Source organism: Poecilia reticulata, chromosome 20 (assembly GCF_904066995.2).
Source record: "Poecilia reticulata chromosome 20, P_reticulata-male-v2, whole genome shotgun sequence".
Lineage (NCBI taxonomy): Eukaryota > Metazoa > Chordata > Actinopteri > Cyprinodontiformes > Poeciliidae > Poecilia > Poecilia reticulata.
In genome coordinates, this window is record NC_088849.1 from 12,428,607 (window position 1) to 12,443,890 (window position 15,284).

General features: G+C 44.2%; 1 protein-coding gene across 6 annotated transcripts in view; it reads right to left on the minus strand.

The window, feature by feature from the left end:
• Positions 1-6,604: 6,604 nt before the first annotated feature.
• Positions 6,605-15,284, minus strand: part of mllt10 (MLLT10 histone lysine methyltransferase DOT1L cofactor) — a 56,235-nt gene continuing 47,555 nt past the window's right edge. For 4 of the 6 annotated variants that reach the window (XM_081601356.1, XM_081601355.1, XM_081601353.1 and 1 more), the window contains 8 exons: positions 14,659-14,731; positions 13,464-13,660; positions 12,052-12,201; positions 10,931-10,989; positions 10,554-10,840; positions 10,345-10,368; positions 9,233-9,317; positions 6,605-9,138 (listed from right to left, as the gene is read on the minus strand). In XM_081601356.1, coding sequence (XP_081457482.1) covers positions 8,866-9,138; positions 9,233-9,317; positions 10,345-10,368; positions 10,554-10,840; positions 10,931-10,989; positions 12,052-12,201; positions 13,464-13,660; positions 14,659-14,731 — 1,148 coding nt within the window. In that variant the 3' untranslated portion in view covers positions 6,605-8,865. The remainder of the gene's footprint in view (positions 9,139-9,232; positions 9,318-10,344; positions 10,369-10,553; positions 10,841-10,930; positions 10,990-12,051; positions 12,202-13,463; positions 13,661-14,658; positions 14,732-15,284) is intronic. The other 2 variants (XM_081601352.1, XM_081601354.1) reach the window with 2 other exon arrangements.

Here is a 15,284-nt window from a genome sequence, read left to right on the forward strand (position 1 = left end):
AGTTCCTCCCTGAGGCCCTGGTATTTCTCCAATTTCTCATGTTCCTTTTTCCTGATGTTGTAGTCACTTGGTATTGCTACATCCACCACAACGGCTTTCCTCTGTTCTTTATCCACCACCACAATGTCCGGTTGGTTCGCCATTACCATCTTGTCTGTCTGGATCTGGAAGTCCCACAGGATCTTAGCTCGGTCATTCTCCACCACTTTTGGGGGTGTTCCCCACTTTGATCTCGGGGCTTCCAGTCCATATTCTGCACAGATGTTCCTGTACACTATGCCCGCCACTTGGTTATGTCGTTCCATGTACGCTTTCCCTGCCAGCATCTTGCACCCTGCTATTATGTGCTGGACTGTCTCAGGGGCCTCCTTGCACAACCTACACCTTGGGTCTTCTCTGGTGTGGTAGATCTGAGCCTCTATTGCTCTGGTGTTTAGGGCCTGTTCCTGGGCGGCCAGGATGAGAGCCTCTGTGCTGTCCTTGAGTCCAGCTTTCTCCAGCCATTGGTAGGTTTTCCTGACATCAGCCACTTCAGTTATTTGTCGGTGGTACATCCCATGTAGGGGCTTGTCCTCCCATGATGGTACTTCCAGCACCTTGTCTTCTGTTCCCCATTGCCTGAGACATTCGCTGAGCACATCGTCTGTTGACGCTTTGTCCTTGATGTATTTATGGATCTTGGATGTTTCATCCTGGACAGTGGCTCTCACACTCACTAGTCCTCTGCCTCCTTCCTTACGGCTCGTGTACAGTCTCAGGGTGCTGGATTTGGGGTGGAACCCTCCATGCATGGTTAGTAGCTTCCTAGTCTTAACATCCGTGGCCTTCATCTCTTCCATTGGCCAGCTAATTATTCCGGCAGGGTATCTGATTACTGGTAAGGCATAGCTGTTTATTGCACGGATCTTGTTCTTGCCATCGAGCTGGCTTCTCAGGACTTGCCTTATTCGTTGGAGGTATTTGGCTGTGGCTCCTTTCCTTGTGACCTCATCGAGGTTGCCATTTGCTTGTGGTATTCCCAGGTACTTGTAGCTGTGCTCTATGTCTGCTATTGTTCCTTCTGGGAGTGAGACCCCTTCTGTGTGGGTGACCTTCCCTCTCTTTGTAACCATCCGACCACACTTCTCTAGTCCGAATGACATCCCAATGTCAGTGCTGTAGATCCTGGTGGTGTGGATCAGTGAGTCGATGTCTCGCTCGCTCTTGGCGTACAGCTTGATGTCATCCATGTAGAGGAGGTGACTGATCGTGGCCCCATTCTTGAGTCGGTATCCGTAGCCAGTCTTGTTGATGATTTGGCTGAGAGGGTTCAGGCCTATGCAGAACAGCAGTGGGGACAGAGCATCTCCTTGGTATATGCCACATTTGATGGACACTTGTGCAAGTGGTTTGCAGTTGGCTTCAAGGGTGGTTTTCCACAGCCCCATCGAGTTTGCAATGAAGGCTCTTAGAGTCCTATTGATGTTGTACATCTCTAAGCATTCAATGATCCAAGTGTGTGGCATTGAGTCATAGGCTTTCTTGTAATCAATCCAAGCGGTACACAGGTTGGTGTGTCGGGTTTTGCAGTCTCGGGCAACTGTGTGGTCTACAAGGAGTTGGTGTTTGGCTCCTCTGCTATTTATGCCTATGCCCTTCTGTGCCTTGCTCATGTATTTATCCATGTGCCCGCTTATCTTAGCCGCTATGATGCCTGACATGAGCTTCCATGTTGTAGAGAGACAGGTTATTGGCCGATAGTTGGATGGGACTGAACCCTTCGAGGGTTCCTTCTGTATCAGGATTGTGCGCCCTTCAGTTAACCATTCAGGGTGAGTCCCATTTTGTAGCAGCTGGTTCAGTTGGGCTGCCAGTCGCTCATGGAGGGCAGTGAGTTTCTTAAGCCAGTAGGCATGGATCATGTCAGGTCCTGGTGCTGTCCAGTTTTTCATACCCGAGACTCTGTCTTGGACATCTGCCACAGTGATGGTTACCGGGGCTTGTTCAGGGAGGTTGCTGTGGTCCTCTCGTAGAGAGGTTAGCCACTGTGCATTGCTGTTGTGGGACGCCTCCCTTTCCCATATGCCTTTCCAGTATTGTTCAGTCTCCAGCCTGGGTGGGTCCGCTCTGTTGTTATTACCCTGCCATTGAGAGTACACTTTAGCTGGTTGGGTGGCGAAGAGCCGGTTAATCCTCCTGGCTTCATTCTCTCTCGTGTATCTCTTTAGGCGGCTGGCCAAGGCTTGGAGCCTTTGTTTGGCAGTTTCGAGTGCTTCAGGTATGGGCATCTGGCTGTACTTCTTGGGTACTGATCTTTTCATTGCACCCCTTTGGAGCTCTGACAGTTGACTCACTTCCCTCCTTGTTATCTTGATCTTAGCCTCTAACCGTCTTTTCCATGGTGGGTATTGGGTCTCATGGTTGCTCTTATAACCAAGCATCTCAAGGATCACTGATGCTGAATTGTATATCAGCTCATTGGTTTCTGTTATGGTGTTGGTAGGGATCGTTCTCAATGCTGCATTCACATCTTCAATGAGACTTTCTGATGGTACTTCACTCAGCCGTTGTAATTGGCGTCGAGGTCGTCTGGTGTTCATTCGGGCCATGATTCTCTCTCTCAGGTCAGTTGCTGCCTCGTTCAGCTCAGATGGTTCGTTCATTACTGGGGCTACATACCCAGTCTCTGGGCGGGGAGTTGTAGTTGACTCCCTTCTGACCTGGCATCCTGGCTCCTTCCCGTAGCACTTGTGTCGTACCTCGTCAATCTCCAGTTGTGACAGCAGTTGCCGTTTGCGGATGTTGGAACACTGAGCTACTAGTTGTTTGGCAGTTAGTGTTGACTGGGGATGTCGAGCTAACCATTCCTCCCACAGACTTTGCGTGTAGCCCCTCTGACTAGGATTACTTGAGTAGTAGCATTCCAACAGATCCATGTTTTCACCTCTCGCCCATTTCCGTCTTGTTCCAGTAGCCCATTTTTCATCAGGGTGCTCTGGTTCCCCAGCACCTGACGCAGACCTTGTTTGACCGGGCGACGTCTGAGCCGGCATGTCGTGCTTATTTGTGTCTCTCATGGTATGAGGTAGGCTATATAGCTCCAAGGGTCTTGCCTAAGGACCCACACTGACAGCTCAATGTCACCATTGTAACCGTTTGCCCCAGCCCCCAGCCTGGCCTCGAACCCGGGTCTCCGGGTGGAAGACTGGTGACTTACCTATTGAGCTATACAGTCAGCTCATATATATATATATATATATATATTTATATATATATATATATATATATATATATATATATATATATATATATATATATATATATATATATATATATATATATATATATATATATATATATATATATATAAAACTACTATAACTGATAGATATGCAAATTATGAATATATGACATTTTTAAAAATCCTTTCCATGGGTTTGTTCCTCAAAAATGACTCCAGGTGGTTTATATTTGTATTTATTTTTATGTGAATGTGTGATTGCGAGCTGCGGGGGACAGAGTAGAATCACTGCAGCAGGAAAATACAGGCAAATACAAGCAGCCTGAGAATAAAGAGGGATGAGGCCGAGTCCTGCTGTTTCTCCTTGCCACCATTATCCCACAGGAGAGAGTCCTGTAGGGGGGTAAACACACCCACACAAAAACACACACACAGACTTGTGTCCTGGGAATCTCCTCAGCTGTTTCTCCCCCACAGCACTCCCCCCTGCACCCTTCCCCTTTCTCCCCCATTGCACTGACAGCCCTAAACACCTCCACTGGCCGGATCTGGTTCCACTCGGCACCGGATCGGGGCCCCTGGCAGCTGACTCCATGTTCCTAGCCAGGATTAAGCCTCCTAATGGCAGCCACTCTGAGATGATTTACACGGCATTACTGTACACACCAGCGCCATGCTCGCCTCTTGCTAATGGTTTATTACACCGACTGGAGCCTCTCCCCAGCTTGTTGCTGCAACTCCAGTGGAGATGGGGGCTGGGGGCCATTAAACAGGTTAACAGAATCAAGAAATATGTCCCAACCTGTGCAGGAATTACAGGTGGCACTTGAGGAACAGGATGGGGAAAATTACAGAAACATATTTGGTCCTGCCGTTTCTTTTTTCTCCGTATCTCTGTATCCACATTTTATAGTTACACGTCTAGTGTAATATTTCTAATTTCTGCTTCTTGCAATCAAGTTGAGAAGTAAACCCTATGCGCGCTGTGACTGTTTGTTAGTAGACTAACAAGTAAAAATATTTTAAGAGTTGTCGCTCATAAACGAAACCTTACAACTCCCTTTTCCTCCCCTTCCCAATTTGCCCCCCTAACCCCAGGCTGGTCAGTGTCAAGGTTTAACTGAGGTTTTAAAGTTCATCCAGTTTGAAGTCTTGCTAATGAGCTGCCACAGAAAGCAGCAGAATGACTGAAGCATTTAGCGTAGCGCCCCTCCCCCACCTGTTACTGCTTAATTCTAAATTCAAAAGGAGGTATTCTAATTGTATTGATCTGTATTTTTCTGTCCAAGTAATCGGTTTTTGAATTCTACATACCACGGTGTGTTGGCTTTAATTTCTTTAAGTTCAAGCTGTAATCAGGAGAATCCCTACTCTACAAGATCATTTAAAGACCATTTTAAAACCATGGCATTTATTTAGGTTTTTCTGATTTCACCCGTTTTTGTGCTCGTACATTTTGCCAACATATGAATACTTCTCTGTCTGAAAGCCATATCTAGTACAAGTCGAAATGCAGGACAAACTACATATCCTGTCAACTTCTAAGCTAGTGAGGAGGCAGTTTAACCTGCTCAGCTGTAAAAATCCAATGTGTTTGCTGCACAGAGGGGATTCCTCTGTGCCTGTGACATCACACACACGCACGCACACAACAACCAGCCCTACATTTGTTTAATCACCTCCCGACAACAACCGGAGCTTCGTTAGGGTTTGACTTTCTGATCAGGCACCTGGTGGGGCAGCGCACAGGGGTCCACCATCAGCTGTTAAACCCTCCCACCCCTGCAGAGGGGTCTCAGAAGACGTGGGAGTGGAGAGGGGTGGGGGTGATCGATGATGGCCACAGCGGCTCTGCTCTGTGTGTGTTTGTGAGGCAGGTCTGATGGAGAGAGGCAGGCGGGCGGGCGGGGAGGGAAAGAAGGGGGGTGATGCTGTTTAAACAGCCCCGCTTTGATTGACAGGGCCGGGGGAAAATGGGGGGTGAGAGGAGGGGGCTGAGCAAGTGCTTGGGTAAAGAGAAGAGAAAGGTATCAGAGGAAGAAGGGTGGAGGGTGGCTGGAAACTAAAAACTGCTGCTGAAGGGAGGGCGAGGGAGGAAAGTGGGCTTTTAATTACCAGGACAGAGGCAGATGCAGCAGAATGGTGCCCCCACCTCAACAGCACACAAGCAGATGTTTTTCTGTTTTTATTCCTTTCCCCCCCCCCCCCCCCCCCCTTACACCCCCCCCAAACAGCTGGAATTCATCAGTTTCAGTATGTGTGCACTTATTAGGGCTGAAAGCACACCTTTTATTGTTAAAGACACTCGTTTTTTTTTTTTTTTTTTTACGAGTCCCATCCTGATGGTTTCCGCTTTTCTCCCACTACAAAATAAAACCATGTTGCAGCTCCGTTCTCCGCCTAATATATAGGATATTATATAAAAACTATTATATGATTATGTAGAGCAATAAATAAAACACATTTAAAAATTTGCTAACAAACTGAGCCAAACATAGCTGATCACAAATAGTCAAATGTGAAAATTTAAATTCAAAACAAAAAAAGTTAAGGACGTGTCTAGCTTCAGCAACAATTAGCAGCAAGTAAGCAATTAGAAATTCTTTTTTTTTTTATTTGACAAAAAAACCCCTAAGAGTACAGAAACAAAGCAAAAACAGAAGAAAAAAAATCAAATATTACCCATCATTAAATAATTAAATATTTACCACCTGTGGTGCACACACACACACACACACACACACAGCAGAGAACTGATTTTTTTTTAACCCAGAGGTTTTTCTGCAGTTTGGTTTTCAGCAGTTGTAGACAAAATCAGGTCCCACTCCTCACTCAACGACCCCCTTCAGTATCCAGCAGCAGGAATCCAGCATTAGGAACACGCACCTTTGTGCGTGTTCCTAATAAACACGCACAAAGGTGCACGCACAAAGGTGCGTGTTTATTAGGAACAGAAACACACCTTTTAAAGGTAAAGATTCATTATGATTTTTTTAATGAACATATAACCCTTTATAACCATTTCTGTGCAAGGCTGTAACTCAAAGAGGCGAGCCATGTTTCTATATGGAGAATTAAATAAAGCCTTACAGATTAGGTCACAAATTTGATTTATTAAACATTATAAATTTTATTTATTTATTTGCAATTTTATTTAAATATCACCTCTTATGATCAGACGAAAAAAACAAAATAGTTTAATAACTTGATATGAAATGGCTACATTTTTTTAAATGTCTACTGTTTTCTATTTGAAAACACAAAACCCTATCAATGTATACTGTAAAAAATAATTCAGAAAATTGAAAAAAATGTACAATTTCAAAAATTGCCTGAACATTTTTAGCATCAATTCTATCACACACAAGACTAAAAACAAAAAGATTTTCTTAATCCAGTTTATTTTTTTTTTGCATTTTGAAATACAATATGAGACCTCACTCTTCAACTCACCTTAATTATTTATCCGACTTTTACAAAACTGATTGAAACACATTTGTGTGGACAAATGAAATCATAGTGCCCAAGTAAAAAATAAAATAAAATAAAATAAAAATTGAGAAAACGGTGCAAACCTTAAAAACAAAAGAACCACAATGTCCCTGCACATATAAAAATAAATTAATACTTTTGTGTGTCCAGTCACTGTTAATCTTAATTTTTCTGGTCCTAAAAGACTCTCACACACACAAACTTGAGGCTTCATTGGCGTCACGGCCAATCACAATCACTTATGTACACCAAACGGCCAATGAGAAAGGTTTATTTACACTTAACGAGGTAAAGACTGTGCCACCGAACACACTTCCTCCGCCCCCTATGAGCAGCTATGTACACCCTCCCCCCTGCTCCCCCCAAATAAACCAACTATTAAATAGCTTCTAGCTTTTCAAACATGTGACACAGAGCAGACGTCATCAGAGGGAGTTTACAGCAAAATCAGACTGTGTTGGAGGTCAAAAACAAAAAAAACAACAAAAACAACCTGTACACAGTAGTACAAAATGATGTTAAATCACAAAAAACAAAAAAACTGAAATTTTTTCTTTTGAAATATATAAATTTACACACAGTACACAAATACTCCAGATAAATAAAAAAAATCCACAACATGAAAGTTGTATTTTTTTTTTCTTTTGAATATTAAAGAATGCAGCTGAATAAATTTTCCTCGTTTTGTTAAGAATTCGAAAGTGTTTCTGTTAAATTAGGTGCAGCATAATCACCAGGAGCGCTGTAAAAAAAAAAAATTAGCAATGTAAAAAGAAACACAAAAATCTCACCCCCTGTGGCCTCAGGCACTTGTGTTTGGAGCCTGATCGGCCAGTCCTGACTGTTGTGTTGTTTTTTTGTTGTTTTTTTTTAAGCGACCGCCGCGGTCGGCCTTTTAGGTCCTGCTCGAAGAGGTAGGTGCAAGCGGGGGGCTCAATCAGAAAGACGGGGGCAGGAAAGAGGCTTTGTTTGCTGACAAGTGCGTGACCTCTTTGTTTTGGACTCCAAGCTACGTGGATTACAGCATCTCGAAACAAGCTGCCTTAGTTTTCTTTTTAACCCCCGTCTTGTGAGCGTCTCACATTCATGACTGAGCCCCCCCGTATCTGGCCCGGGGAAGAGACAGTCGACGGCAAGGCTACTGCGGTGACAGTGCGACGCTTGGCTCACTGACATTAACGGATCTGCAGCGCGCAGAGTGAAAGAGACGTTGGGAGAGAAGCAGCAGCCAGAAACATGTGGGGCAAATTTTTTTTTTTTTCTTTCACAACGCTGACCCGATATTCCCCTCAGGACTGCTGCGAGACAGATGTCAAACATACATCTGCTACTGTTCAGTGCTATTCCAGGGAAATGTACTTTTATACTCATTCATGTATTGCTGCTTGTTTCCGTTTTTTTTCTTTTTTCTTTTTTGTGATTTTTAGGTTTGTAGGTTTTCTGTGCGCCAGCTCGGCTGTCGAGCTAACAGCTCTGGTTAGCGGAGGCCCCTGAGAGTGAAACATCGTGACAGAAACGAAGCGAAGAAGCCGAGAGGAGAGGAAACAAGAGTCAGAATAATGACGGAAACAATTAGCTTTAAACTTTCTTGGAAACTGACCTTTTAGATGATTCAAGCCAAACAAAATATGAGGAAAAAAAACATGGATTTTACTCTGATGCTACATGGTCAAACTAACTTATAGAGAAGTGACTAGGAATATTAAATTAAAACCCAACTAAAGAACAAAGAAGCAGTTAAAAAGAACACAACTATAAGTTAGACGGAAATAAATAGTGCACACACACACGCGCGCGCACACACACACACACACACACACACACACACACACACACACACACACACACACACACACACACACACACACACACACACGCATACACACACACACACACACACACACACACACACACAAACAGAATTCAGGGTCAAGTTTTAAACCAGAAAAAGCTGCAGAACCGAAGTGAGCCGGCCCAGTTTGAATGACGGAAGGAACTCCATGAAACGAATGGCAACACTTTAACATTTGCTCTTCTGTCCAGCTGACGGACTCTGACCAAAAAGTAGATCTTACAACTGTGCATATTTAATAAAGAGAGTAATAATAAAAAAATAAAATTAAATTAAATCAAAAACAAACAAAAAAAAAGTGTCATGTCTTCTCTTGGCCAGTGATGCCCACGGCTTTTTCTGCGACCCGGGGCTTTCCCGGCCCCGAGCCGTGTGTGTCGGTGTGTGTGTGCTGCAGCGCGAGAAAGGGGTTGGCGGCGATGGCGCCCTGGCTCTGCAGGTTGGAGATGGGCAACTGAGTGCCGGACAGCGGCATGGAGGGCATCTGGGCCGAGGAGGAGAGGGACTGCAGCTGCTGCAGGTCCTGATGCTGCTGCTGGATCAGCTGCAGGAGCAGCGCCTGCTGCTGCTGGTCCTGAGTCGAAGAGAGGAAGGTTAAAGTTAAAGACGTTTACGCCACAAACCCGGATGGGAGAAATGGGAACCCGGTTTCCGAGGGAGTGACGTACCGCTGACGACTGGGAGGACAACAGCTGCTGGAGCTGATGCTGGAGCAGACGCTGCTGTTCGGACAGCAGGCCGAGCCGGGCGGCGCTGCGGGGCCAAAGGCAACAACGTCAGGAGAGAAACGTAAAGCTGCTGACGCAACACACACACACACACACACACACACACACACACACACACACACACACACACACACACACACACACACACACACACACACACACACACACACACACACACACACACACACACACACACACACACACTAAACAGATTCTTTTGCTACAAACCAACAACACGGGGAGCAACAAAAATGACGACTGCTCCTGCACAGGTGCATCTCAAATGAGAACATCATCACAAGTTTATTTATTTCACTTACTCAATTTAAAAAGGTAAAATAAACAACTCATTTTTAGATTGCTTTCAAATATTCCTTTTCTATCAGATGTGTGAAAATCGAGGCAAGGGGGCTAAATTCAGCCGTTGCAGATTTTCATAAATAGAACCATCAAGATAACAGATCTGTGTTTTACTAATCAAATTAAAGCAGTTCTATCTTATAGTGCCAAACTACCTCAGTGTGAGAGGACGTTCAGTATGATAATGATGATGATGTTTATGGGTAGTTTTCAGCCACAACTGGCCCTCTGAGGACATGTGTGATGTTTGACACACGTTTCAGATAATTAGGATGATTCTGACTTGTAACTAGTGAAAACAAGAATCTGGTTGTTGCTCACAGCGTGGCATATCTAAGCCTTTTAATGGAAAATTAAGTGGAAGGAAAACGTGTGGTGGATCAGGCGCACAATAATACAGAAATAACTGCATTTACTGACACGATGCAAAGTAAATGTTGGAAATGAGCCCTGATCAAGTGCACATATTGTACATTTCACGGACATTTCAGTTGACAAGATTTCTTTATTTGTTTTTATTGTGTTGATATTGTTTGTTAAACATATGGAGTTCTATTATCTGAAATCCACATTCTGTGTGTAATGAATCTATATAGCAGGAGCTCATGTTTTCAGGTTAATAAGTGAAATGAATGAGCTGCTTGACAACATTCTACCACATCGAGATGCAGCTGTGCAGGTTCCTGTCTCACCTGCTCTTACTACCTGTTGAGCTGCTTCAATCCAGCATGAAGGCAAAAGGGAAGAAAAGAGGAAGCTGTGAACTTCTCACCCAATAATTTACCCCGAAGACACAAAGAGCTTCCTCGCTTGTTGAACGTTTTCAGAGAAACAAACATTTGTTTTTGTATGATTTCATGTCTTCACAGGTGAGGTCGTCGTAGAACAGGAAGTCGGATACCTGCTGTTGACGGGGAGCGTGACGCCTGCCGCTGTTCCTGTAGTGTGAGGGCTGCTGGGGCCCGCCGCCGGCGCCTGGATTACACCGTTCAGTGCTCCGACGATCCCGCCGATGCCCAGCGCGTTTCCCGCGCCCAGAGCGCCCATCAACCCGGCGACGCCGCCCAGCGAGGCCGTGGCGGCCATGCCGTTCAGCGCCGGCTGAGGCGGGCTCTGTGAGACGGAGGGCGAGGCGGAGAGCGAGGAGGTGGAGCCGCTGCTGCTGTGACCGCCACACGACGCGGTGTCCTTTGAGCCAGACATACACACACAAACGCGCCATCATCGGGTGTCTTATGGCGCGGCGGTGCCGTGCTGTGTCCGCGTTCCTCTCCTTACCTGAGCTGTCATTGGTAAAGAAGAGTCTGCGGCTCCGAGGTGGGACCCCTTCACGTCACCTACACAAACAATCACAGTGTTATCTTGGTTAGCCGCCGCACTAAAGTACAGATTCCTACTTTTACAACATTAAAGCAGCAAACTTTGATGTACTTTATTGAGATTTAGACGAAAACAAAGCAGAGAGCAATTATGGATTGAAAACATCTACAGATGAGTCTAGACTGAAAGGAGAACATCTGGCAAAGATTTTTTTAAAGTCACAGATTCTCATTTGGATTTAGGCCTTTACTTTAACTAGGTTATTCTAACAGAACAGAATCAACCAAAAATCCAACCCAAGTCAAACTCAACAATATTTTAATTTAAATTTTACTGCTTTCGCTTTTAGACCATAATCTGAGTAAGCAGCGTAACTTTATTCTGTCTTCAGCTTTTGTTTTAACATCTCCCGGCTCCATTTTGCCGCTTGTTGTAAACGCGGGGTGAGTCAAGTGCAAGTTGTCTGGGATCTGTGGTTCAAAGAAGTGGAGCTGGTGGAGCCAATCTAAACTCTAATCAGAAAATCTTCTTCATCTTTTGCTGTGTCTCCTACATTGTTTGTGACAAAATTGAAAGATGCATTTTTTTCCAACAATGGCACTCTTCCACAGCATGAAAAGCTGGTTTATGGAGTGTATGATCAATAATAGATGTGCTGTGCTGATGTGCTTTATGTCAGATGTAAATAGTGATTTAAAAAAAAGCCCAGAATTTTTCTTCCGCTTCACATTTATCAGCTTAATACATTCTTCATGTTAAATTTCCCTTTTATTGTCCTGATGAACTGAAAAATAGGATAGGGGGTAAAATCAAGTTTCATTCTTTTCCACACAGTTCAGGAACTCTGTACATGAAAGTATTAAATATGAAGAGTTACGAATGTATAAAAACTTTTGTAAGGCAGTGTAAGTCTAAACAGGTGTAGAAAGCAAATCTCTTCGTTAAAAACTCTCCAAGACTCTCTCTTTACATTTCTTTCATCTCTTGTAAAGACATATCTCCCAAAAGCCATTCACCCTGAACTCTAACAAAACCGTGTGTGTGTGTGTGTATGTGTGTGTGTGTGTGTGTGTGTTTACCCGCGGAAACGGTGCTCGGGGTGAAAGGCACTGATAACTGTGCGCTGAGAAGCTGGAGTCTCTCTTTCTTCATGGTCAGGGTTTTAATCTGCTCCTCCAGTCTCCTGTTCTCCTCCTGCAGCTGGTGGAGAGACTTCAACATGGCCACCACTGATAGGAGGAAGAGGAGGGAAGACATTTGTGTTATGGCATCTATGGTGCTAAAGTGAAACATAAAAATTAAATACAGGTGGGTTAATAGTAGAGATTGTAAATCAGGGTATCTGCAGCTTTCAGCGAGTCAAATTTAAGACTTTTAAGATCTGTCTAATGCCACCTTGATTGAAATTTAAGACCAAAAAAAAATTAAAAATTTATAAATATCAGGGATAATATCAGGGTATTAAGAAATTTAAATGTCAAAAATACTTTATTGATCCCAAAGGGAAATTAAAATAACTCATACTAATTCATAGAGTGATTGTAGGTCGTGATGGCTGCTGGCAGGAAAGATCTCCTGTAATGGTCTGTATTACAGTGAATTTGAAGACGCCTCTGATTGAAGACACTCTGATTTCCCAAGACAGTGTCATGAAGATGATGGTCAGAGTTATCCATAATTTTCTTTTTTAAGAAGAATCAAAAATAGCATGTATTGTGAAATTCTTGAAGTCTGTTTAGCAGTAGCTTTTGTTGCTCTCTACAGCTTTAACCGCCACAGGGCCAAGCTTAAAAGTTTTTTTTGGACAGAACGCATCTGGTCAAATATGGGATGGCAACAGTAGTGAGCCAGTGGCAAACACAAACACCATCCGGCAAACTGGCAATAAATTTGCTCGCAAAAAAAAATTGCAAGGATGTCACATGGCTAGCTAGGAAATATATATTAGCAGCTAGCTACCAGTAGCATCATGACTCAGACTTTGCCCTACAGAAAAAAAACTACATAGAATGCATAATAAATAGCCATGATTAAAGTACTAAAGGCCATTGTAAATTTGTTTAAAGAATTTAAGACATTTTAAGGCTTTAAATTTGGATACATAAATTTAGGACTTTCAAAGTCTTAAATTTTGCATCTGATTTATTTTATTTTTGATGCATAAATTTAAGACTTAAGGATGCACAGTCACGCTATGAATACAGTACGTGTGGCTGAACTGAGAAGAAAAATCTGAAAGACCAGCAGTTGGTCATGCTTAAATATCCAGTGATTCTACAAGAAGGTGAAAGGTCAAAACGAGTCAAAGTTACCCTGACGCACATTTAGACTCAAGGACGACGAGACGGGGCGAGGAGAAGGTCGTTTTAAATTGATGGCCTCTGCTGAAGGACAGATTTTCTAACAAGCAGGTTTTGTTGTCTCTTCACTTTTCCATTTTCACCTCAGCTGTAGGAGAAGCGAAGGAGGAAGACGTTTTGCCTCCACTCACCGTCTCCTTGCGCTCCCTGCTGAAGCAGGAAGCTCTGCCCTTCGTTCCACTGCCTCTCCAGGAGCTGCTCGATGCTGGTGGCCACCGGGGGCAGCGTCTCCCCGCCGCCGACGCCACCGGCCCCTAGCAACCCCAGCCCTGGCCCCGGCAACGACCCCGAGGAGTCATAGCGGATCTGCAGGCCGCCAATGGGAGAGCTGAAAGGAGTGGGGTGGAAGGGTAGGGTGGAGAAAAAAAAAAAAGAGGGAGCGCAGAAAGGAAAAAGGAGAGATGGAGAGGTCAATAGGGAGATTAACGACCCAACATAAATGTCAGACAAACATAGACACTGCTGGCTATAAAACTACATCAATTTGTTGTTACAGTGGCCTCTAATGAAAAGGGGCCAGGCTCTCCGTCTGCGCGCGAGAGCTGGGGGGGGAAAGAGAGGGAGGACGCAGCGCGACGTCTCCGTGCGATAAATCTTGGTTGTTGAGACAATCTGTTGAGTGTGAAAGAAGGGAAACGAGGGACAGCAGGAGAGGAGAGGAGATGTAACAAGAGTTTTGCACTTTGTTTTTAAAAGGTTAAACTCAGCGCTAAGGGGGAGAGGAGAAGAAGAAAAGAAAATGCATTTCTCAAGTCAAAAACACTGCGCAAATTAATCCAAGTTGCGGTACCGCCACAGCATTTTACAACACCGCTGACTTTAAGTGCAGCGTTACTCATCCAAGTGTTACCAACCTCATCAGATGCATCAGCCATCCCACAAAGTGGAAGAAACAAGCAGAAATGCATCTCTGGGATCAATATCCCCATCCCGAAAGATCCACGAAAGTATTCCCAAAAGGAGAAGATACAGTAAATCCTCCGACTGTCCGTCCATGGCTGATTTAAAACCGAGGGGAAAAAAACAAAGTATCTAAGTGAACCTGAAGGACGGCTGCCTCCTTTAGAACAAGTTATCGTTGGCTAAGAGAGCGAGAACCGCCTGCAGGGCTAAAAGCGAAAGAGGGAATGCGTGGAAGAGCGGACCGAGAGGAAGAGAGAGAAGAGGAGACGAGGGGCCGGCGAAGGGAAAAGCAAGAAGAAAAAGAGTGAGGAGGGGTGTGTGTGTGGGGGCGAGGGGGTGAAGTATGGGGGGCAGTGAGGAATGTAAATGGAGAGGGAGGGAAGGAGGGTGTATGTGTGCGTGCGTGTGTGTGTGTGCACTCACCGCGGGGTGGTCTTAGGAGAAGCTCTTATGGAGAAGCCCTGAGATCCGCTGCTGCCGTCTCCCACCTCCTGATCTGCGTGCGCGCACACACGCACACACACACACACAGACACACACACACACACACACAGAAAAATCAATCGGACTTCTAAGAACACACAGATGTTAAGTTGGAGGCAGTTTGTTCACCAAAAAAATGTTTACAAAGGACGATGAAACGGTTGTCTTCTGCCCTCCTGCTTTCCGCGTTTTAAACAAACTTACAGCTCTTGTTTCCGAGAGGAAAAAAAATAAATCATTTTACACCTTGTTTGATTGTAATATTATAATAATTAGATTTATTATTAAAGCACAGAAATAAACATTGAGCTGCAGGATATTTAAACATACATTAACCATATTTTATTGGTTAGGAGACGTTAGGAATGGTGATGGTTCAAAAACTGCTAAAAATTTTTCCAACAAGCCGTTTCCACAGCTTTAAATAATTTAAATGAGATTCTATGGGGAGTTTGCAATACAGTGCTGCCCCTCCCCCACTTGTTGCTGAGCATAGCGGGAAAGAAAGAAGCTTTGCTTTATCAAAATCGAAATGATATAATATTCTGGAAATTCCTTTAATTTCA